The sequence below is a fragment of the Chiloscyllium punctatum genome, chromosome 6, assembly GCF_047496795.1.
Source record: "Chiloscyllium punctatum isolate Juve2018m chromosome 6, sChiPun1.3, whole genome shotgun sequence".
In the NCBI taxonomy this organism is placed as follows: domain Eukaryota; kingdom Metazoa; phylum Chordata; class Chondrichthyes; order Orectolobiformes; family Hemiscylliidae; genus Chiloscyllium; species Chiloscyllium punctatum.
The window spans coordinates 47660777-47686981 of record NC_092744.1 but is presented as its reverse complement, the minus strand read 5'-3'; the positions used below and the strand labels follow the sequence as shown (position 1 = coordinate 47686981).

The 26205-nt window shown below is 40.8% G+C and overlaps 1 protein-coding gene across 4 annotated transcripts in view; it reads left to right on the top strand.

Annotated features, from left to right (window-relative positions):
- Nucleotides 1-26205, top strand: part of s100p (S100 calcium binding protein P) — a 65854-nt gene that overhangs the window by 21657 nt on the left and 17992 nt on the right. For 2 of the 4 annotated variants that reach the window (XM_072572584.1, XM_072572583.1), the window contains exon 2: nucleotides 3998-4108. In XM_072572584.1, coding sequence (XP_072428685.1) covers nucleotides 3998-4108 — 111 coding nt within the window. Of the gene's footprint in view, nucleotides 1-3996; nucleotides 4109-12529; nucleotides 12598-23892; nucleotides 23942-26205 lie in introns of those variants that run through there. The other 2 variants (XM_072572587.1, XM_072572585.1) reach the window with 2 other exon arrangements.

The window sequence follows — 26205 nt, the reverse complement described above, 5'->3', positions numbered from 1 at the left end:
TATATCATTGGTTGTTTGATATTCAACTTGGAGTTTTTTTTAACAGGATCATGTCATATTAAGATAATAAACACTCATTCTAGTACATTATTAAGTGTAAATGTTATCTTTGTTTACATATTTTATCAGTTTCTCATAACATATATAATTATAGATTACAGATCATTTAGTAAACACAACACATCAATTTCCTCTTCTCAACCCTCTCTCACCCATACAGGCAGCACAACACATGCCAGTGACAGAAATGGATGTTTTTTGTAGATTTCTGCTGTCGGGCTGATGGTTAGACACACAGTGGTGAGGTATTCCAAACATACCTGTCATGGAGCAGGCCTAGATAAAGCCACAATTGGGGTTATAAGTATTTGCGTCACATGTCATCAGCAAGCAAAAACTGTAGCAAACTCTGGGCATTCAACAAACAGCTGAGAATTCACTCAAAACATGTTACACGGCTGTTACCACTTTACAAAAAAACTCTGTAACTTAGAGGAAATCGTGTGGTGCAGGGATAGTGTCACTCACTTTGATCCAGGAGGGCCAAGTTCCTCTACCCATAGGTGTGTCATAACACATCCAAACAGGTTGATTAAAAACATCTACTGGCAGGATGGCTCAGTGGTTAGCACTGCTGCCTCACAGTGACAGGGATCTGAGTTCAGTTCCCAACCTCGAGTGACTGTCTGTATGGAGTTTATGCATTCTCCCCCTGTCTGTGTGGGTTTCCTTCAGGTATTCCAGGTTTCTCCTACAATCCAAAGACATGCAGGTTAGGTGAATTGGCCATGCTAAATTGCCCATAGTGTTCAGGGATGTATAGATTGGGTGCATTAGTCAGGGAATGGGTCTGAGTGGGTTACTCTTCAGAGGGTCAGTGTGGACTTGTTGGACCAAATGGCCTATTTCCATACTATAGGGATTCTTCTATGTTAGTGATTAGACAACTACAGAGACTGACACAGAAGTTTCATAAATCTGATGTTTTGATTCCTTTTGGTGCAATCACTGCTGTAAGTATCTGAATTGCTTGGAAAAGACTGTTTAGTTTGCACTCTTCAGCAATAAACCCAGCGGTGATCAGGTAAAAGAGGAGGAGTGCTTCATTTTCTAATTGCTTTCCACCAAAATGCCTAATCACTGTCCTCCCATTTCAAGAGAATTAAATTTTCAAGAATCAGTTTTCATCTGGTAAATTTACACTTGTAAATGGGATAGCAGCAAAATGAAAATTGAGGAAAGAATTTGCTCAATTATGACATTTGGACAGACTTCACCTTGATCAGCACTCCTGCCAAGGCTAGGTACTGCCCAGTTAAAATAGTAAGTAGATGTTTACTCAAATAATTAACCGCCAATACAAACATATGAACTAGGAGCAGGAATACTTCATTCAGCCCCTCCAGCCTGCTCCACCATTAAATAAGATCATAGCTGTTCAGATTGAGAGTTCAAATCCACATTTCCACCTTTTCCTGGCAATCTTTCAAGCCCATGCTTAACCTACCTTGAAAACCTGTCAACAAAGACTCCATGCTGTGAAACTTGAAAGGGTTCAGAAAAGATTTATGAGGATGTTGCCAAGGTTGGAGGATTTGTGCTATAGGAGAGGCTGAATAGGCTGGGGCTGTTTTCCCTGGAGCATTGGAGGCTGAGGGATGACTTTATAGAGGTTTATAAAATCATTAGGGGCATGGAGAAAGTCTTTTTCCTGGGGTGGCGGAGTCCAGAATTAGAGGGCATAGGTTTAGGGTGAGAGGGGAAAGTTATAAAAGGGAACTAAGGGGCAACATTTTCACGCAGAGGGCTATGCGTGTATGGAATGAGCTGCCAGAGGAAGTAGTGGAAACTGGTACAATTGCAGCATTTAAAAGGCACCTGGATGAGTATATGAATAGGAAGGGTTTAGAGGGATATGGGCAAAGTATTAGCAAATGGGGCTAGATTGGTTTGGGATATCTGGTCGGCATGGGCAAGTTGAACCGAAGGGTCTGTTTCCATATTGTACATCTCTATGACTCCACTTCAACCAGCTTTTCAAGAGTAGAGTTGCATAGACTCAGGATTCTCCTGGAGAAAAAGTCACCTATCTCTATTTTAAATAGCAAATCTGATTTTTAAATGGTTATCCCTAGATCTAGATTTCCAAAAAGCGGAAAGCTTCTCCACATCTGCTGTGTAAGACCCCTCAGGATCTTATGTGTTTTAACCAAGTCGTCTTTTGCTCATGTAAACTGCAGTGTGGATACAAGACTGGCTGTTCCAACTGTTATTTACATTTCAATTAGCGTTGTCATTGCTACTTGCTCAACCTATCCGCAAACAATGGGTACTACAGATTGGAAGACAGTTATTACACTACTGATTAAAATCATCGATAGCTGTTGTCAGGGAAAACTGGTAACAGTGGTAATTATTTATTTTTCTTCATTTTCTTGAGAGTTTTGAGTGGCTATTCTTTTCATAAATTCACCATTCTTGCAGCTATGAATATACATTAAATTTCCCTGCCATTTATATCTTGCTGTGTTTAACCACCAAAGATCTCTGCTGCAGACCATGTTAAATTTCATATCCTCCCAAAGGTCAACCTACCTATCAACAGCATGATAAGCAATGAAAATTAGTCTGTTGCATACAATGACCTCAATTCTGAAATTCTAGTTGGTCTCTCATCGAAGTTATTGTACAGGTGGAATGGACACTCAACCTGGCACCTAACTGAGCAGCTTTCCAAAACCAAAGTGAACCACAATCGCTTAGGCTAGGTTATGAGGCACTCCAATTGCTGACAACAGCCAGGAACAGTGTGCTCTGAAAAGCTTTAACTTTTGGCTGGAACAAGGGCAGGTGCAATAATTGCGGACTATCAAAGACTTTTATTTTTCTATAGCTGTAAAATTACAAATACAATCTGTTTTTATGTGATAGGCTTGTGCCTGTTATTCTAATCATTGGGAATTGTAAAAGTTCTAAAATTTTCTAATCTATTTTCATGGATACTGCATTTTTCTATTTGGTCACTGTGTCTCACTGTAATGTCTTTTTCAAAATACCAGGCTTGCTGGAGCCAATTAGCTTAGTTGGCTAGATGGCTTGTATTTGGCTCAGAATAAAACCAACAACATAGGTTCAATTCCCATTTTGTCTGAGGTAGATTTGGGACCTGACTTATTGCCCTGCAACTGCGACTAAAAGACAATGGCAAACTGCCATGACAAAACCTATCAACAAAACAGATTGGGATTACAGAATCAGCAGACAATTAGCAAAGGACCTGCCTTCAGGCAGAGCACAGATGAATGAACAGCTTAATATTCATTGTATTGTCCCTCATGATACAGACATCATTGCATTCAATCCAGTGATATTGCGTGCTATCAAAAAGGAGTTGAAGCAGTGTGCCACACATGACATCATCTATTAATTAGCTTGTCCCTGTTGGAAAATATAACAAAGGAGATTCATGAACTATTACAGTATTACATTTATACAGTCACTGCTTTGGTTTTATTCCACAAACTGGTGAGAAACACAGTGATTTCCTGTCTCCAACTCTTTAGCTGTTTTCCCACTGGCCCTCATTGTAAACCAGAGCTCTTAATCAACATGAGGGAGCTTAAGCCACAAAGTTTACTTTCCACATGAGCAATAATTGTTGCACAGAAGCACCTGTGTGCCTCAATACGTTGCTATGGATTCTCCGGTCAAGACCAATCAGAAAACCTGTGTAGGATGGGACTTTAAATCATAATGAAACTGCAGGTTTATGGTAGCAAACTGGTGGTTCCTAATAAAAATATTGTATCAAATAATCAAGCAACAACTTATGGGTTATGCTTTATAAGCATAATCCATTAAGGGAGATGAGGATGAGAAATTGGCAGAGTATTGCCTGTTACATGACTAAAGTCCCTTAGCTGCAGAGAGATTGCAAAACTCTTGAGTCTTTAAACTGGTCTGTTCTAATGGATTTCAGGGATTTTCCCTTCAATAGGTCCCTGCGGCACAATGTGATTTCCTCCTCTTCAGTGAGATATACTAGTAGTCGTTCCGAGCCTACGATGTTTCTGTGGTCCAGGCAACAACACAGAGAGCAACAAGGAAGGTAAGAGCCAATTACTGTCTTTCCTCTTTCCTGTCATGTAAATCAGTGTGTGACACAATAGCGTTTTAAGGGAACAGTATCTCAACAAATTTCAAAACTTTCAAATATCTATCCCTTTTACAAGTTTAATGGCATCAAAATTCACTTCCAGCAGATTCTGCAAAGAACATCTTTCTGTCTGAAAGCTTCTGTCAGGTTAATCAGATTAAGAGGTTTACAGTTTACAAGTACAATTTAAAGTTGCAGAGTAGATATATTTAGAAATTCTAGGCTGGATTTTGATCTTCAGGATCTGAGGTGGAGGCATACTTGCTCTCCAACATAGTCCCAACTCCTCACCATTTTTTCAGCAGGCATTTCAACAGTTTAGTGCTTAAGTTTGGATCTGAGGCAATCAACGGCCAATTAAAGGACCAGAAGTGTTACAATGCCTGGTTGGAACCCCAAAATACTATGGGTATTTTTAGCCCTTAATCCTATTTTTTTAAAAGAGGACTGCTACAGAAACAAAATGACTGCTGGTGTAAAACAATATGACTCTTGAATGCTGGAATTCAAACACGGTCAGAACTACAGAATCTCAACCAATCTGCAAATCTAAGGATCATGAAACTAATTGTCCAGCCAAATGTGAAGATGTGGCTGAGCTGCTTAGATTTAAGATGAAAAGCAATGACAAGTAGTTCATGCAGTAAGTACAGGTCAGTGGCACTGAAGTTTGCAGAGGTGATTGGCAAACTGGTGGGACAGAACAAAGGCAATATCTTCTAAAAAGGTTATAACAACTACAAGTTTGCTCTCTGAATCTAGAAGGGTATCAAGGTAAATGGTAGCAGAACTGGATGTAGTGATGAAGGGTCATCACTTTTTAAATTCATTCAAAGGATGTGTGTACCACTGGCTAGGCCAGCATTCATTGCCCATTGTGCAGAGGATAGTAAATAGATAGGTAGACCGGGTAAGGTTTGGCACATTTCCTTGCCTTTAAGGACATTATTGAACTAGATGACAACAATTGACAATTATTAGACTCTTACTTCTAGACATTTTATTGAATTCAAATTCTACCATTTGAAGTGGTGGGACTTGAACCCAGGTCCCTAGGACATTATCTGGGTCTCTGAATTAATAGCCTAGTGACAATAACACTATCCCTAATATTATAAGCATGTCCTGCCAGTAATTCTCAACATGACCATGGCACTGAAATACATTGCCTCTGGTTCGTTCCTTTGGGCAGAAGCTGATCACACTGCATGTCTCAGTCAGATGACCACCACAGCCAAAGTAATGGATACCATGTGGATCGGGCACCAGGTCACATTGAGTTAATCACCAATGGCACTACATAGGTACAGCAATCACTAGGATTTACCTTCATCACAGTACTTTCTCAAGTGGAAAGAACTGTCAAGCAGGCCCAGGACATCAGGGCCCAATATCCAGAGCATTCAGCACTAGGGGGTCTACTGTCCTCAAGTTCTTAGGATTTAGGTGGAGCAGTTGTTCTTGGGTTGGGGGAAGGGCTGGGACCAGAAACAGTACAGAGTCCATTATTTCTATCCTTGTACTTGCTGTCAACTGAATCCATGTGGCCATCAGGCCCACAGGCAAAGTAGCCAGGGCATTCAGTGATAGGAAGGAATTCCACTCTATCGATTTTAGCCAGAAGTGTCTCCTCCAGATCCATGCATGGCATTCAGCAGCTGCCATGATTCCGTTCTCTCGAGAAAATTGCAGGTGTTGTATCTTTTCATGCCCCTTGATAGACTATATGGATGAATATGAGGGGCAAAGGGAATTGAAGAGAATCTGTGACAGGTGATTTAAACACATGTTGCACAAAGATTATAAAAGAGGAATTCTTTATTCCACTGTCAAGAATTATTTTCATAAATGTTTTTAGAAAAATGTAGGTTCGAGGATGAACTATTTCTAATGAATATTCCCTGGATACTACAGATCAATCAAATTATGGTTTTAGAGTTTAATTCCTGATCCCTGAGTAGCCTGGTTGAGTTGGAAGAATTTCTAAGATTAACTTTTCTCACGACCATGTAACACTGCTTCCTTTACCTCTTAAACAGAAAATGAACCTTTCTCACAGCTTCTTGAACTAATTTCGCCCAGAAAGTCACCTGCAGCTGTTGGCTCACTTCACAACCACTTGTCAGCTTTCTTGTCACTCTCAGTGATTATGATCTGTGATATCCATGGCCCTGGCTCTTCAATGCTGACCAACAAGTTCAGACTCTGCTTCAACTCCTAGCTGCTGACCTGCTGTCTGTGACTTCTGCAGCTTAGGGGTGCTGCCAGTCAATCTGGCTTGGTATTCAGCAACTGCATGCTTGTTCTAATCCTCTTCCTGGTTCTCTAGCCATAGGCTTCTTACACATGTGATCATACTTTCTATACCTTCTTTCTTTGCATCTAGCCCAAAGCCTTTGTTTTCCACACTCACCACTCCCCTCCCTCCCCCCCACCCCCCTCCACCCCCACCTCCCCGGCAGGCCAAAGTCATTGCTTCCTTCAGGAAGGCCTCAGAGGAACGCTGATGCACTCCCCTACCAACACCATCTTCTGTTGGAGGCTCACTACACTCCACTCTTAATGCCCACACACAATCCTATGATCAAGGCACAGAAGCAGTGCAACTATTGGTATCTCCGCTTAAAGACTACAATTGAGTAAGTCATTGAATTGCTCAAGATGCAGTTCAATACTTTGACCAATAAGGGAACACCAAAATGTCAATTCTGCTGCTCCTCCGATGCTGCCTTAACTGCTGTGCTTTTCCAGTGCCACATTTTTCGATTGCTCTCAGCATCTGCAGTCTTCACTTTCTCTCAACTGGGGAACAACCTCCCGTATGTTGTCTCAAATGTGACTACAATCATCATTACTTGGAGGTGCCGGTGTTGGACTGAGGTGGACAAAGTTACAAATCACACAACACCAAGTTATAGTCCAACACGTTTATTTGGAAGCGCTAGCTTTCGGAGTGCCGCTCCTTCAATCACCTGATGAAGGAGCAGCACTGCAAAAGCTAGTGCTTCCAAATAAACCTGTTGGACAATAACCTGGTGCTGTGTGATTTTTAACTTTGTCCAATCATTATGTTATGTAGAGATCCAGTTCAAGCTTCAAAACACCTATCAGAATGGAAAGATGTCCAAACACATTTCTTCTTGAAAGTTCTTCATTCTGTGAGAATTGTAGTTCATAACCTCATATTTTCATAAAAAATAATGTGAATCCACCACATAGATGAGTCATGAAGGTTTCACTGCTCCCCATAATGGAAGAACAGTCTCAAACGGTCACACTATGAGAACCAACACATACACATGCACCTGTTCCCTATCTCATAATTAATCTACCTTTAATTTATCAGTCATGCTCATCATGGCTGCTATTATGATTCTGTTATTTGAAATAAATTGATTTGTTTAAACATATAAAAAGTATAAAATGGTCCCCTAATGAGCAAATTATAAGATTACCTTGCAAAGGCTGTATGAGTAGGGAGTTACCTGTATGACTGAAGTCAAGTCATGAGTGCAGTTGAGATGGTGATGCCTATGGCAGTCATCCTAGATGTTGGGATAGGTGCCTCATCAGGTTTCCCACTTGCAACAATGTACAGGGAGCTACTACCACAGGGTCTTTAAGCATTAATTCATTCATCACTGATTGAATGCTACTTTATTGCATTGACCAGTGTTTGGCAAACAGGGCGCTGCAACATTGACCTTGATGCTTCATTTGACTCTCTTAGATGTTGACCTTTCTGTCCATGGATAAACATTTGTTCAAATTCTGAGACATGGTGGTGCAAATTGTGACAAAACTGTTCCTTTAACAATGTTATTTTGTCCTTCTTTTGTTCAGAGAAGTCATAAAAGAGAGATGCTGAAAAGTCTAAGTTGAAGTGTTTTAGGGCCAGTTTGATTATAGCTAATAGATACTGCTTCATGCAGCAGGCTTTCAAGTTCTTGAGAAAAAAACACTTGTACAATGAAAGGGCCAGTTCTCCCAGCTCAGCTTGTCTTTGGATTTGATTTAATTTTAATAGTAGAGTAGAAAGAAGATGCTGGACCCAAAGAAGCAGATCCAGGCTGGTCCTCTCTCCCTGACTTCTCTCCTGTGTTTGATTTTTACCTTTTGTGCAAGGAGTGTTTAAGGGGATCACTGCAAATATTTGGAACAGCATCATTATGTGGGAATAGTCTGTTGGGTTTTCAGATAGGTTGTTGTTCTATATTCTGTGACCTTTCGTTTGGGTTTCAATTGGTAACCTTGTAAATAAGTTCTATTTTGTTTAAAACCAGGTGATGTGGCCAGCTGCCTCCCTCCTGGAATATCCTTGTTACACCTGCTTAAAACAATTAGCAAAGTTAGGGTTTGGGTTACTTTCTTGATATGTTTTGAGGGGGTCTGGCTTGTACAAAAACAGCATCTCATAAAAAGCTTTGAAGAAAAGTAATATGGACTCGAAGAGTTAACTTTATTTCTCTCTTCACAAATGCTGTCAGACTTTTTGAGTTTCCTCGGCACTTTTCTGTTCTTATCACACATATTTGAATGTTCTGGAGGACTATGCCCCTCAGGTTACATATACTTATGACTGTGGAGTAGAAATCTATCATCTGGGTGGGGTGCTGCACTTAACTTGCCAGTCTACAAAAAAGTGTTTTAAAGCCGTACTTAGAGTCATAGTCATAGTCATAGAGATGTACAGCATGGAAACAGACCCTTCAGTCCAACCCGTCCATGCCGACCAGATATCCCAACCCAATCTAGTCCCACCTGCCAGCACCTGGCCCATATCCCTCCAAACCCTTGCAAATTCCTTGTAAATCTTTTCTGAACCCTTTCAAGTTTCACAACATCTTTCCGATATGAAGGACACCAGAATTGCATGCAATATTCCAACAGTGGCCTAACCAATATCCTGTACAGCCATAGCATTTGTATCCTGGAACATTAAGCTGCCAGTCCTGCCCATCCCTGAGCCATGTTTCCGTAATTGCTATGATATCCCAGTCCCATGTTGTAACCATGCCCTGAGTTCATCTGCCTTCCCTGTTAGGCACTTTGCATTGAAATAAGTGCAGTTTAATTTATTAGTCCTACCTTGTCCCTGCCTGCCCTGACTGTTTGACTCGCTTCTGTTCTCAGCTGTACCCATCTCAGATCGATTTCTTTCCTCACTATCTCCCTGGGTCCCACCCCCCCACCTTACTAGTTTAAATCCTCCCAAGCAGTTCTAGCAAATTTCCCTGCCAGTATATTAGTCCCTTTCCAATTTAGGTGCAATCCATCTTTCTTGTACAGGTCACTTCTACCCCAAAAGAGATTCCAATGATCCAAAAATGTGAATCCTTCTCCCATACACCTGCTCCTCAGCCATGCAGTCATCTGCTCTATCCTCCTATTCCTGCCCTCACTAGCTCGTAGCACTGGGAGTAATCCAGATATTACTACCCTTGAGGACCTCCTTTTTAAATTTCTGCCTAACTCTCTGTAATCTCCATTCAGAATCTCAATCTTTTCCCTTCCAATATCATTAGTTCCAATGTGGACAATGACCTCCTACTGGCCCCTCTCCCCCGTGAGAACATTCTGCACCCTCTCTGAGAAATCCTTGATCCTAGCACCAGGGAAACAACACACCATTCTGCTTTTTCTCTGCTGGCCACAGAAACGTCTGTCTGTACCTCTGACTACAGAATCCCCTAATACAATTGATTTCTTGGATGTCAACGTATCTCTTGTTGCATTAGAGCCAGACTCAATACCAGAAGCTTGGCTGTTCATGCTACGTTCCCCTGAGAATCCATCACCCCCTACATTTTCCAAAACAGCATACCTGTTTGAAATGGGTATATCTACAAAAGAATCCTGCACTAGCTGCCTACCTCTCTTACCCTTCCTGGAGTTAACCCATCTATGTGACTGTATCTGAGACTCCCCCCTTCCTATAACTGCCATCCATCACATACTGTTGCTGTTGCAAATTCCACATCGCTTCTATCTGTCTCTCCAACCAATCCACTCGATCTGATAAGATTCGTTACTTAATCCATATCCTCTTTAATAGGCTATATAGAACATAGAACACAGATAAATACAGCGCAGAACAGGCCCTTTGGCCCTCGATGTTGCGCCGACCTGTGAACTACTCCAAGCTCGTCCCCCTACACTATCCCATTATCATCCAAGGATTGTTTAAATCCTTGTGCTTATCCAAGGATTGTTTAAATCTCCCTAATGTGGCCAAGTTAACTACATTGGCAGGCAGGGCACTCCACGCCCTTACCACTCTCTGAGTAAAGAACCTGACTCTGACATCTATCTTAAATCTACCACCCATCAATTTGTAGATATGCCCCCTCGTACAAACTGACATCATCATCCTAGGAAAAAAACTTTCACTGTCTACCCTATCTAATCCTCTGATCATCTTGAATGCCTCTATTGAATCCCCTCTTAGCCTTCTTCTTTCCAATGAGAACAGACCCAGGTGTCTCAGCCTTTCCTCATAAGACCTTTCCCCCATTCAGGCAACATCCTGGTAAATCTCCTCTACACTTTTTCCAATGCTTCCACATTCTTCCTGTAATGGGGCGACCAGAACTGTACACAATATTCCAAGTGTGGCCGCATTAGCGTTTTGTATAGTTGCAGCATGACATTGCGGCTCTGGAAATCAATCCGTCTACCAATGAAAACCATATGCCTTCTTAACAGCACTATCAACCTGGGAGGCAACTTTCAGTGATCTATGTACATGGACTCCAAGATCTCTCTACACATCCACACTACCAATAATCTTTCCATTGACCCAGTACTCTGCCTTCCTGTTATTCTTCCCAAAGTGAATCACCTCACATTTAGCTGCATTGAACTTCATTTGCCACCTCTCAGCCCAATTCTGCAGTTTATCCAAGTCCTTTTGCAACCTGTAACATTCTTCCACACTGTCCACTACTCCACCTACTTTAGTATCATCTGCAAACTTACTAACCCATCCACCTGTGCCTGCGACTAAGTCATTTATAAAAATGACAAACAACAGTGGGATATTTGTGGCACACCACTAGTAACCAGACTCCAGGCTGAATATTTTCCATCATCCACTACTCACTGCCTTCTTTCAGAAAGCCAGTTTCTAATCCAAACTGCTAAATCAACATCAATCCCATGGCTCTGCACTTTTTCTAACAGCCTAACATGTAAAAACCTATCAAAGGCTTTATTGAAGTCCATGTTTACCATGTCAACAGCCCTACCCTTGACGAAACCATGTTGACTATCTGAAATCAAATTATTGCTTTCTAGATGATTATAAATCCTATCTCTTGTAATCCTTTCTAAAACCTTTCCTACAACAGAAGGCTCACTGATCTATAATTAACTGGGTCATCTCTACTGCCCTTCATGAATACAGGCACAACATTTGCAATTCTCCAATCCTCTGGTACTAAACCTGTAGACAATGACAACTCAAATATCAAAGCCAAAGGTTCCGCTATCTCTTCCTTAGCTTCCCAGAGAATCCTCGGATAAATCCCATCTGGCCCAGGGGACTTGTCTACTTTCACTCCTTCTAGAACTGATACCTCTTCGTAACTAACCTCAGTCCTTCCTAGTATAATATCTCATATCTCATTCTTCTCCTCTACAATATTCTCCTTCTCCAGAGTGAAAACCAATGAGAAATGTTCGTTTAGTGCCTCTCCGATCTCCACAGGATCCACACTCAACTTCCCACTTCTGTCTTTTATGCTATATCTACTCATTTTCTCTGCCATTTCGAGCCAAGACTGTTTGGTTTGACTAAAAGGCCTTTTATTGATGCTCAGAGGAGATGAACTGTTGTAATGTATTGACACTGTCTCATGGAGAATCTCATCACTAATGCTGCCCTGGCATTAGTGCCTACCATCCAACATGCACACTGGCCCTCTCCTTCTGCCATCACTTCCTAAATTAGTACCAAAGTAATGGGTACTGGATTCTTTTCAAACATAGCTTGCCTTTGATACCCCACTACCTTCCCACTTCCGCCCCTCCCCCCCCCCCCCCCAATTGGGAATCCAATATGCCCACTGGCCACCAATTGGTCTGTTCTTTTCAAATGGTGACTTACACAGACTTGATATGGGGCTATGACCCTGAAGATGAATCTATTTCCAGCTCCCCAACCCCGAAATAAAAATTCAGCCATTGCGTGAGCACTTTTTATTAAACTATTAAGCCATAAAAGCCAAGGAATAAATACATTGGATAATTGCAACGTTAAATATCATTACACTGTAACCTCTGAAATCCAGAAATGCCAGTCCGGAACATGCCTTGAGCGCTTGTGCAACTCTGGGACCGGCCACTTGTGGCGCTGCAGGAGGGAAGCTGGGGAGCTTCAGGCTGTTGATGGGAAATAGTGGGAGAATTTTTACAGCCAGCACTTTAATAAATTTTCTCAGGTACCAGGCTCTCTATCATCTCCATTCAGGACAAGAAGAAGGTGCTGTCAAATATGTATGTGTTTAGAATGTTTCTGAAGATGGGCTTGGTATTTAAAAACTAATTTCAGGGTTGACAGTTGTACCCAGTTATGTGAGGGTCTGATTACCTTTAACTCACTTGGAAAGGCCATAATTGTTGGCTGAAAGTTCAGGCCTCGGTCCACATGGAGACTCGTCGAGAGGCGGCAGTCAGAAAATCACGGGGCGTCGAAATTGTTGCCTAACCGGTTGTTCTGTCGAAGTTTCTGACGGATAACCGTACCCTGAGTGGACTATTAGACAGACAAATTCAAGTCAACGTGACTGAAATGATGTGTAGAACTGGATTAAATCTGCCCTGATGTTAAAAGCGTGTCCTATTTTCACCTTCGGCTCTTCTTGTTCTGATTTCCCGCTACAACAAATTGGCCTGAAATTGCCAGCCTGTTTTAATTCGTCAGTTTCAAGAGTATATACTGCAATTCCCAAATACTTAACCTACAGATCATTATATACGAGAGAATATGTATTCATAATGTAGCTAAATCATGGTCTGAAGATTTGTTGTTTGATTTGGCATTAAGGTATTAGTGTGACAAATGATTCATTTCTCAATGTGATAAGGCTTATCAGCTTAAAACTATCTATCGTACTGTAGTAACGTTCAGCGTTGTAAGCACTGTATGATTGTGGTTTTCATACCCATCTGAACAGTAATTGGAGGTTTATTTATTAGATTAGATTACTTACAGTGTGGAAACAGGCCCTTCGGCCCAACAAGTCCACACCAACCCGTAACCCACCCAGACCCCTACATTCACCCCTTTACCTAACACTACGGGCAATTTAGCATGGCCAATTCACCTGACCTGCACATCTTTGGACTGTGGGAGGAAACCGGAGCACCCGGAGGAAACCCACGCAGACACGGGGAGAACATGCAAACTCCACACAGACAGCTGCCTGAGGTGGGAATTGAACCTGGGTCTCTGGCGCTGTGAGGCAACAGTGCTAACCACTGTGCCACCGTGCCGCCCAAATTTTTTGTAACATCTCACCTGAAAGATAGCATCTCTGATACTGCAGCATTCTTTTAGTGCTAAACAGAAATGTTAACCTGGGTTATATGATCCAAATCATATTACACTTTGAATCACTAACTTCTCATTCAGAGGCAAAAGTGTTACCATGATGGATCCAAACTCTCATTGGTTATTTGCCTTGATAAATAGATGGTGAAGAAAACTAAAATTCTTGATAATTAGATGTGAGATTCCACAATGCCTGTTGTGTGAGATGGCAATCGTAGACATTAAAAACATTTCTTAATTGACTAATTTTAAGTGAGAAAAACAATTGAGTTAATTTATAAGTAAAATCCTGTTGTTGCTGGAAATCTGAAATAAAACTGTAAAGTGCTAGAGAATCTTAGCAGGACTGGCAGCATCTATGGAATGAGAAACATTTCTTCAGAATTGGAATTAATTTACTACACACAATACTTTCACCAGTCATAACCTGGTAGGAATTTATAGCATTGTACTGCTACATTAATTTTCTCATTCATAATAGCATAAAATATATCATTTTGGGTTTGCAAAATCTCTTATTTGTCTCTATGTAAGCATTGCCCTTAATGAAGTGCTGCTGAGTTTATCACATGGCATAGTGGCAGCTATGAATAGCACAAATGATTTTCATCTTTTGTTTGCTGTCAGTAATGAATTCACTAGGATATGTAATGCACTGTTAGTGCAATCTTGGCAGAAGTTTATTAGAATAGTATTTCTATGACAGAAATGCAAAATAAATCTCCCCCTTGTTTTAGAAAAAGCAGAAACAAGGTAGTTTTATTTCAGTTTTTACCCTGAGACAATAAATGCCAGAACTGCACGCTTTGTAGATTCAAATCCCTTAATAGACTAGAGGAAACCAGATAGAGTAGCCAGTCATCCTTCACATTGCAAGTACTTGAGGTTTCTTGTAACCTGGTTTCAAGTAGGGAAAATGTGCTTTGCTTTCTCTGGTAAATCAACCACCATGACACAGCAGACATGTTTCCCAGCAAAACCTTCAATTAGTAGGAAATAATCAAACCAATCAAACTTTTATTACTTCATCCTCGGATATGAATGTCGCTGGCTAAGCCAGAGTTTATTGCCTATCCCTATTTGCCCTTAAGGTGTTAATGAGCTGCTGTTTTGAATCGCTGAATTCCATTTTGTCATGACAACTGATCACAACCCTTCATTATGTCTGGATACATTGAACTTTAATTACAACATTTTTGTTTAAAAAGAGGACATACAATTAGTAGTAAATTCCGTTCCTTTCCTGAGAGGAACCATGTGATGTCACATTTGAAAAGGTGCCAATGGAAATTCAAACGGCAACCCTTTAGAGGAAGAGGAGCATTTCAAAACATGCTGAATGGTGATCTCCTGTGGCTGCAGAGATAATAAAAGACTGACTAAGCCTTTCAGCAGGAACCATCTCCTTTGGATTTTAAGCTTAATTGCAGACATGGTTTGAGCTTTATCCTTCGCGGAATATACGAAAAGGAAACTAAAGATCAGCAGCAACCCCTTTCCTCTATATGTCAGTAAGCTGACGTTCAAGTGTAGAATAGTGTGCTGTGAAGTCACAACTTAAGGAGAGTTGTTAGATACCCCACATTGCATGTTTTAAAAAAAAACAAATGGGGAGAAATCAGATTTAATATTTTGGATCGAGTGACCCTTCCTCAGAACTCAAGAAGGGTCACTCGATCTGAAACAAACTTCAATTTCTCTCCACAGATGCTACCAGACCTGCTGAGCTTTTCCAGCAACTTCTGGTTTTTGTTTCTGATTGATAGCATTCCCAGTTCTTTTGGTTTTTTTTCCAAAGAAGAGTGCTAAAAGCCAGGCTAGCTAGTGAAGTTGGTGTCAAAATGGAAACAGGACAAAATTTGCAAAGCTAAGAATCTCAAAATACATTGCCTTGTTACCAATGACATAGCTACCGGAATCATTCACCTTCCTGGCTGCAATGTTCTGCTACCTACTTTTCAGAAAATCCGTAGATTTATTCATATATCTTTTCAACATATCTTTTTACTCAATTCAGATCTCTAATTTGTGTCTATGTGTGTAGTGTTATGTTATCTTTCCTCATGTTTAATAACAAATAAACTCACCCTTTCTTTAAGTCAAGAAAGCTGGTTAATTTGGCTTCTTTTAGAATATAAACACATTTAGACTGGAGAAAGGTATCCATGAGGAAAAGGATACTTTCTATGACCAACCAAGGAAGGAGTTGAATTAAGACGGAAGAATAGTTTGTTCCTTCCCACCTAGGAACATAGCTATTTAGGAATAACAATAACAGGATTGGACATGGTGTTGGGGGGGGGGGGGGGGGGCGGTATTTGCAATATTTTGACCCAATGACTAGTTCCAAGTCAGGATATTGTGCAGTTTAAAGGAGAATTGTTGGTGTTCCTGTTCATTTTATTCACAGGGTATGCATGTCACTAGCTGGGCTCACCCCTAGTTGGCCTTGAAAAGGTAGTGGTCAGCTGCATTCTTGAACCACTATAGTTCATTTGGTGTAGGTATACCTACAATGCTGTTAGAAAGGGTGTTCCAGGATTTTGACCTAGTGATACAAAAGGAATGGTGAGTGGCTTGGAGGAGACATTGCAGAAGGTAGTGTTGCCATATATCTGCTACCCTTGTCCTTCTTGGTTGGAGACATCATGGGTTTGGAAGGTCCTGTCGAAAGATGCTTAGAGTTATCGAATCATATAACGCAGAAACAGACCTTTTGGCCCAACTCATCGGTGCTGACCAAGTTTCCCAATCTGAACTAGCTCCATTGCCTGCATTTGGCCCATATCCCTCTAAACCTTTCCTATTCATATACATGTCCAAATGTCTTTTAAATGTTGTAACCATTCCTGCATTAACTGTTTGGGAGTTCATTCCACAGATGAACCACTCTGTGTAGAAAAGGTTGCCTCTTAAGTCCCTTTTAATCTTCCTCCCCTCGCCTTAAAGTTATGCCCTCTAGTTTTGAACTCCAGAACCCTCGGGAAAGGATCTTTGCAATTCACCTTATCTATGCCACTGATGATTTTATAAACCTCTAAGGTCACCTCTCAATCTCTTATGAAAAAAGTCCCAGCTTATCCAGCAACTCCCCTCCATCCTTGTTAATCTTTTCTGCACCTTCTCCAATTTAATAATATCCTTCCTATAGCAGGCTGACCCAGAACTGCAACAGTATTCCAAAAGCAGCCTCACCAACATCCTGTACAACCGTAACATAACATCCGAACTTCTGTACTCAGCGGTCTGAGCAATGAAGGCAAACATGCCAAATGCCTTCTTTACCACTCTGAAAGTTGCCTCACAACAAGACAATGAACTATGTACCTGAATCCCTAGGTCTCTTTGTTCTACAGCACTCCCCAGGATCCAATCATTAACTGTTAAAGTCCTGCCCTTGTTCATCTTGCCAAAATGCAATACCTTGCATTTAACTTTCTGCCACTCCTTGGCCCATTGGCCCGATTGATCAAGGTCCCTTTGTAGTCTTAGATAATCCTCCTCACTGTCTATTATACCACTAGTTTTGGTGTTGTACATCATGTCGAAATTATAGACTTCTGCCACAGTGCATTTAAAGTGGAAGGAATGAATGCTGAAGGTGTGTAATAGGATATGTGATTAAAGATGTATAAATAATATGTATGTTGAGATCATTTTTGGAGTTTAGCTTTCAAAATAGTAGCATATGATGTTGGTTGCTTTTGTGAAAGATTCTTTTAAAATAAAAACAAGGGAAGAGTCCTGCTGGAACAGACCATAAGACCATAGGAGTGGAAGTAAGGCCATTCGGCCCATCGAGTCCACTCCGCCATTCAATCATGGCTGATGCGCATTTCAGCTCCACTTGCCAGCGTTCTCCCCGTAGCCCTTAATTCCTCTAGACAACAAGAACCTATCAATCTCGGCCTTGAAGACATTTAGCGTCCCGGCTTCCACTGCACTCCGTGGCAATGAATTCCACAGTGCCCTATTAGAATATTTGTAAGTGAACGAGTGACTGCAACCTCTGTGGTGTTAATAGAAAAATGGTGCTTGCAACAGATCATTCATTCATATAATGTCATTAGCTTTGTTTTCAGTGAAAGAGAAACCAGAATCTAGAATAAGCAAATTTTGCTTTCCTTAGTTTAGAGGCAAGCTTTTCTAATTCATTTCAGAAGCAAATCTAGTTTCTCACCAAGAAGCAGTTGAGAAAAAAAGGTGCCTCAGCAGAAGGATTTTAATTAGTGAAACATTCAAGCCAGGAGAGTTTGATTAGAAATCTACAGGTTGATAGCACTCAGAACATTTACACTCTCTCAGATTTGTGGAAAGTTCATGTTGACAGATTTAGAAAGAACTCATCAAACTGTGTCCATAGGAAAGAACTAGGAAGAGTCAGTTGACTAGATCCATAAAGAAATGCTGAGAGCACAATCTCTCTGGACTTTCATATCTGATATGCATAGGAATCAGGTGAACATATTGTTTTGAGATCATTTTTGGTTTTATTTATATTCAGATAACTTGGTTTTTTTGTGATTCTTCTTATGTATAATAAACTTTGTTCAAGAAAATCTGCAGCCTCATACCTCCAACTAACTGCAGCATTAACGAAAAGTCTCATGAGCCATGATTTATTCTAGGACCTAACTTATCTGGTAGTGCCAACAATTAGGATCTAAACAGGTGTCAATTAGCAGATTGCTTTAGTCTAGATGGAGTTGTCTTGGAGCTACTCTCATCCAGGCAGGTGGAGAGTCTTTCACCATATATCTGACTTGTCTTGTAGATAGTAGGTAGACTTTAAGAAGTCAGAAAGTGAGTTACTCTTGCAGCATTCCTAGCCTCTGACCTGCTGTCGTAGTGACACTACTTAGAGTCATTAGAGATGTACAGCATGGAAATAGACCCTTCGGTCCAACTTGTCCATGCTGACCAGATATCCCAACCGAATCTAGTCCCACCTGCTAGCACCCGGTCCATATCCCTCCAAACCCTTCCTATTCATATGCCCATCCAGATGCCTTTTAAATATTGCAATTGTACCAGCCTCCACCACCTCCTCTGGCAGCTCATTCCAAAATATCCCACCCTTTGCGTGAAAAAGTTGCTCCTTAGGTCTCTTTTATATCTTTCCCCTCTCACCCTAAACCTATGCCTTCTAGTTCTGGACTCCCCAGGCCCAGGGAAAAGACTTTGTCTATTTATCCTATCCATACCCTTCATGATTTTATAAACCTCTATAAGGTCACCCTTCAGCTTCGATGCTCCAGAGAAAACAGCCCCAGCCTATTCAATCTCTCGCTATAGCTCAAATCTTCCAACCCTGGCAACATCCTTGTTAATCTTTTCTGAACCCTTTCAAGTTTCACAACATCTTTCCGATAGGAAGGAGACCAGAATTGCTTGCAATATTCTAACAGTGGCCTAACCAATGTCCTGTACAGCTGCAACATGACCTCCCAACTGTACTCAATACTTTGACCAATAAAGGAAAACATACCAAATCCATTCTTCACTATCCTATCTACTGGTGACTCCACTTTCAAGGAGCTATGAACCTGCACTCTGAGGTCTCTTTGTTCAGCAGCACTCCCTAGGTCCTTACCATTAAGTGTATAAGTCCTGCTAAGATTTGCTTTCCCAAAATGCAGCACCTCGCATTTATCTGAATTAAACTCCATCTGCCACTTCTCAGCCCATTGGCCCATCTGATCAAGATTCCTTTGTAATCTGAGGTAACCTTCTTCGCTGTCCACTACACGTCCAATTTTAGTGTCATCTCTTTTATGGCTGATTCAGATAAATTTCTGGCTAGTGGTAACAACCAGGATGTTAACAGTGGGTAATGTCATTGAATGTCAAGGAGAGATGGTCAAATTCTCCCTTGTAGGATATGGCCATCGCTCGGAACTTGGGTGACACAAATGTTACTTGCCACTTATCAACCCAAGTCTGAATGTTATTCAGATCTTGCTGCATTTAGACACTGACTGATTCAGTATCTGAAGAGTTGGTAATGGTGCTATACGATTATCAGTGAAAATCCCCACTTCTGACCTTACAACAGAAGGAAGGTCACTGATGAAGATAGTGAGGCCGAGGATACTGCCACAATTATGTTGATGGACAGTTAACTCATGTGCTTAGAGCAAATAGCTAATAAAGCCAAGGTTCCAGGTTCAGTCACTATAGCAACTAATGTTGCTAGCTATGACCAACTTTAATTCCTGGGGTTCTTGTGGCACAGTGATAGGCCCCTATCTCAGAGCATGAAAGCCTGGGTTCAAATACCACCCGCCCCAAATGGCCTGTCTGAGTAGGTTTATTGAAATATCTAAACTGTCTGTCCAGTCAAAAGAAAACAAAAACTTACCACAATTATCTTTGTGTTAGATATGACTCCAATCAGTGGAGAGTTTGCCCCCCCCCCCCCAATTTCCATTGACTCACTTTTGATTGGGCTCCTTAATGCCATACTTGGTCAAATGCTGCCTGGATGTTAAGGGTAATCGGTCTCACTTGCCCTCTGGAGATTACTTCTTTTTCCATTTTTATCCAAGGCAGCCATGACATCAGAAGCTGAATGGTCCAGGTGAAACCAAAACTGAACATCAGTGAGCAGGTTATTATTGACTAAGAGCTGCATGGTAGCACTACTATCAATCCCTTTCATCACTTTGCTGATAGACTAATGGCATAGTAATTGACCAGATTGGATTTGTCCTGCTTTTTATCAAGGGGACATTCCTGGGCAAATTTCCACATTGCTAGGTAGATGACTTCTTAAAGTCATTGACATTTTCCAGCATTACTATGAAAAGTTGTGACTTTTTCCACACCCGCCCACACAATAAAGAAATGAAAATAGCATTCACGGTAGATGTATTTCAGAAATTGCATCTCTTATGAAAAAAATTAATAACAACAGGGTAAGCTTGCCAATTGGATAAAAAATTCAGTTAACAGCAGGAGACAGGATGATAGTGGAGGGTTGTTTTTGGACTGGAGGGCTGTCACCAGCACTGTTCCACAGGGATAGATGGTGGGTACACTTTTGTTTATTATTTTATATAAAATGATTCGGATGTGAATATAGAAAGCATGGTTAGTAAGTTTACTGATGAAAACAAGATTGGTGATATAGTGAACATGAAGAAGGTTGTCTAAAATTACAACGAGATATTGATCAATCGAGTCAGTTGGCTGAAGAGTGCCAGATGGAGTTTAATTTGGATAAATGCAAGCTATTGCATTTTTGTTAAACTTATACAGTCGTTCACCCTGTACCCATGGGGGATACGTTCCAAGACCTACCACGGATAGGAGCGAACCCATTTATTTCAATGGAAAATTTACCTTCCCAGCTACCTCCTAGTTCCTGGTTCCAGAAGGTTCTCTATAATATGATCAGGCCATGGTAAACCGTGGGTAACTGAAACCGTGGAAAATGATTCCACAGATATGGGGGTTGCCCTGTATGTTTAAATGTAGGGCCTTGGGCAGTGCTGTAGAACAGAGAGACCTAGGGTTCAGCCACATAATTCTTTGAAGTTTGCGTCACATACAGTCAGTTCTTCTATAATGTGGTAGTTCCATTCTCGTGCAATCCTGTGTTATAAGAAAATCACATAATAGCAGTATCATTTAAACTAATGGGACCAGAATCACATTATAACAATACATGTTTTAAAAGTTTTGCACTTTAGAAACAGTGTCCCTAATTTGTCAGTCATGTTATAGCGAATTTGTGCTAACAATAAGCTTGCTGTAGCAGAACGGCGTGTGTAGATAGGTTGGTTAAGAAGGCATTCAGCAGCTTGTCTTCATTGCTTATACCTTTTGAGTGTGGGAGTTGGGCGTTATGGTGAGGTTGTACAGGATGTTGGTGAGGCCTCTTCTGGAGTACTGTGTCCAGTTCTGGTCTCCCTATACTAGGAAGGATATTATTAAGTTAGAAAGAGATTTACCAGTATGTTACTGGGATTGGAGGGTTTGAGTTATAAGGAAAGATTGGATAGGTTGCGAGTTTTTTCACTGGAGTCTAGGAGGTTAACAGGTGACCTTCTAGAGATTTATAAAATCCTAAGAAGAATGGCAATTGTCTTTTCACAAGAATAGGGGATTTCAAGACTAGAGGCCATATTTTTAAAATGAGAGGAGAATGTTTTTAAAATGACACAAAGGGCAACTTGTTTTTACACAGTGGTTCATGTGTGGAACGAACTTTCAGAGGAAGTGGTGGATGCAGGTACATTAAAGTTCAAAAGATAAGTACATGAATAAGAAATGTTTGGGTGGAAACGGGCCAAGCACAGGCAGGTGGGACTAGTTTAGTTTGGAGTTATGGTCAGCATGGATTGGTCGGACAGAAAGGTCTGTTTCTGTCCTGTATGACCCTGTGACTCTATGACTGAGGTGTAGTCAGGCATATGGAGTCATAGAGTCACAGAAACAGACTCTTCGGTCCAACTCGTCCATGCTGACCAGATATCCCAACTCAATCTAGTCCCACCTGCCAGTACCTGGCCCATATCCCTCCAAACTCTTCCTATTCATCTACCCATCCAGATGCCTTTTAAATGTTGCAGTTGTACTAGCCTCTACCACTTCCTCTGGAGCTCATTCCATACACGTACTATCCTCTGAGTGAAAAAGTTGTCCCTTAGGTGCCTTTTAGATCTTTCCCCTCTCACCCTAAACCTATGCCCTCTAGTTTTGGACTCCCTCACCCCAGGAAAAAGACTTTGTCTATTTATCCTATCCATGCCCCCCATGATTTTATAAACCTCTATAAGGTCACCCCTCAGCCTCTAACGCTCCAGGGAAAACAGCCTCAGCCTGTTTAGCCTCTCCCTATTGCTCAAATTCTTCAGCCCTCGCAACATCTTTGTAAACCCTTTCTGAACCCTTTTAAGTTCCACAATATCTTTCCGATAGGAAGGAGATCAGAATTGCACGCAATATTCCAACAGTGGCCTAACCAATATCCTGTACAGCCACAACATGACTTCCAACTCCTGTACTCAATACTCTGACCAATAAAGGAAAGCATACCAAATTCTATCTTAGCGACTCCACTTTCAAGGAGCTATGAACCTGCACTCCAAGGTTTCCTTGTTCAGCAACACCCCTTTAGGGCCTTACCATTAAGTGTATAAGTCCTGCTAAGATTTGCTTTCCCAAAATGCAGCACCTCGCATTTATCTGAATTAAACTCCATCTGCCACGTCTCAGCTCATTGGCCCATCTGATCAAGAACCTGTTGTAATCTGAGGTAATCTTCTTCGCTGATAACTACACCTCCAATTTTGGTGTCATCTGCAAACTTACTAACTATCCCTCTTATGCTCACATCCAAATAATTTATATAAATGATGAAAAGTAGAGGACCCGAGCACCAATCCTTGTGGCACTCCACTGGTCACAGGCCTCCAGCCTGAAAAACAACCCTCCACCACCACCCTCTGTATAAACCAGCATATCCAATGCCATTAATATGGTTAGCAATATTTCCATAGTAACTAGGAGCTACAAAGGTTTTAGAAGTAAAGCAATGACTTGCACTGCTTCATTTATAAAACGAAGCTTTGTTTATCAAATATTGCTTTTAGTGACAAAAAGTTGAGCTGCAGTGTGGCATACCATGAACAGAAAGGATAAACTTCAAAAGAAGAAAAAGTGTGACGTTTCACATGTTTCACACACAACATTGTCTGCAGGAATTGCTAGTTTAGTTCTCTTGTTTATAATTGAAGGGAAAGGATTATTACAATCAGGTGAAGAGTGAAAATTTGCTCACCCCTTTTTAAACTCCTCTCTGTTGGTCACAGCAAATATTTATTTCTTTTTGCACAGTTTATGAATTAAAAATGTAGTTACTCCTTCAAAATGAAGGAGCCAATTAAAAGGTTTTCTTGAGAGAAAGAGAAATATTATCTACTAACCCTGAAAATAGTAATGTGACATCAAACACACCGATAAGCGAAGGTAATAAGCCTAAAAAGATCAATGTCTGGTATAGCTAGGGACAGTAAAGGTTGTACATTTTAAAATTCCTTTGAATTCTTGAGCTGTTGGGTTTTTAACTTCAACTAACCTTTAGTTGTGTAATTGTCGACTGATGTCAATCCTTAGCAGATTTGCAGTTTTCAGTTCTCAGTGGATGGTTGTTTTCTCAATTTGTTTCTTTTACCAGGTATTCTCTTTAAAAAGATGAAGAATCAGGCACAGACAGCATCTTCCAGGTCTTACAAATCCATTTTCCTTCTCAAAAGCAGTTGATGAAACATAGCCCAATGTATATTTCTGGAGTTAGGTTCCATTATGTTTCTAAACTGGCTGACTGATAGAAAGCCTTTGGTCTCCCTAATGTTTTAAACTATTATACACGGGTGATTTAAAAACAGGAGATACAAATTTCTTGATGGTGACTCAGTTGCCTGATTTCAATGTATATGGATACAAATGGTAATTTCAGTGTAGAAGATTTTGTTTATTCCACATGCGTCTTATGACATTTGTCTGAATCTGTGGTCGAGTTACCACTGCAGCCATTTTAGATCCATGTCTATTCCTTTCTAAAAATTATTTTTGCCCATGTAATGTTATAACAATTGGAAATTAAAATTTGATAGCTGGTTATTTACTGCAATTGTAACAACATTATATTTAAAATATGATTTTTTTTGTAGGGGCTTGGTTAGCTCAATTGGCTAGATGGCTGGTTTGTGATGCAGAGTGATATCAACAGCATGGGTTCAATTCCCACACCAGCTGAGGCAATCATAAAGGACACTCCTTCATAAGCCCGTCCTTCTCCTCTGCTGTGGTGACTCTTCACCCACCATCAGATCTCTGGAACCATGGCAACATTTTATTTTTATATACCTTTATTCAGTCATTTTGTTAATGGTATGTCCATATAAGCTTTTCACTAAGCAAAAAGGTTTAGTCCTGGTTATCAGTCAAATTGATTCCTGATTAGACCTCATCTTCCACTCTTTTTAAATAATTAACTGAAGTGGCTCTGCAGAATGTTTTCCTGCTAAATAAACCTTGGAAAAATATATACAAGGTAGATAAAATCTAATGTAGAATACTGCATATATGAAAGAAAAATGCTTGTGACATATAATCCATGATAGTGCAATTGCTAAAGATGAAACAAACGTTTTGACTCCGGGATAAAGAACTACACAGCCAAGATGCTAGAAATTAAATCAGAAAAAGTAATATTAAAACTGTATAGCTCTATGGTCAGACCTCACCTCCAATTCTATGTTGGTCTAGACACTATGAAAAAAGGGAGACATTCAAATGCTGGAATCAGCACATTGAAGTTCCATGTGGTGGATTCCCAGTGACAAGGAGCTGATGTATAGGGAAAGATTGGGTAGACAATTTAGTCTTTTCAGCTTGGAAAGGAGAACTCTAAGAGAAATGGTTTTTGTGCAGCTGGCTAAGCAAGTTAGAGTTTGAAGTCAAAATTGACAATCCATTCAAAGATTTCATTGTTGCAGACAGAGGAAGAATGATTGTGATGCTGCAGGAGTGGATCTATCAGCATACAAGTTCAGTAACTAGTCACAGTCACAACTTGAAATGTTCATTGTGGATGCGTCTGTTCTCTAATTACTGAGGATTGTCCACATCCTCTGTGTAGGCTTGAAACCTGAGAGTTTATCACTCAGATCAGTTACTGTGTTGTGATATTTGGTTGGTGATATTTGCAGTCAATCATGAGGAGCACCATTAAGACTTCATCAATTTGTTGGGCATGGATTGTGCTTTAGTCGGGACTGCAGAGTTTCAGATGGAGTTTCTGTTTTTTTTTGAAGATGTGTTAGGTAGAGTTCTTTATTAACTCCCAGCAGAGGTGTTCCTCAAGGAAAGTTTTTCTTTTCCCGCATGGGAGACCGTTTGTATTTTGCTGCATTCAACATTCCATGTTCATGACCCTGGCAGTGGTTGGGCAGTACAGTCTTCAGAGCTCATCCTCACAGCTACAATGAACAATATCTATCTCCATAATTATACTGTTCCCCAATATTACTATGTCTTTATTTCCTACCACAGCCCCACCCCCTCTCCACAACTGAATTTTTTTTGCACCTTGGTGCTGTGGTCAGTTTGCTCATCCTCCCTGCAGTTCCCACTATAATCTTTCAAGAAACTCAGAAATGTTGCACAGTTATATGGGCTGAAGCCCATTGGGTGCTGCTACCTGGGTCACAAGATTCCTTTACCTGCAGTTACACCCTCCTGTTCCTGATCACTGACAAAATTAGGATGACTTAATCTGAGGGGTGTGACCACTTCCTGGCGCAAAGTGTCCAGGTAACTTCCCCACTCTCTGATGTGCCGCAAAGTCTACAACTGAGCTGCAACTTCTCAACTCAGGATCTGAAGTTCCTTGAGGTACAACACTTAACACATATGTGTTTACTCTGGATCATCGTGGTATCCAACAGCTCTCACATGCTGCAGCAGTAACACATCCCCCATCCTG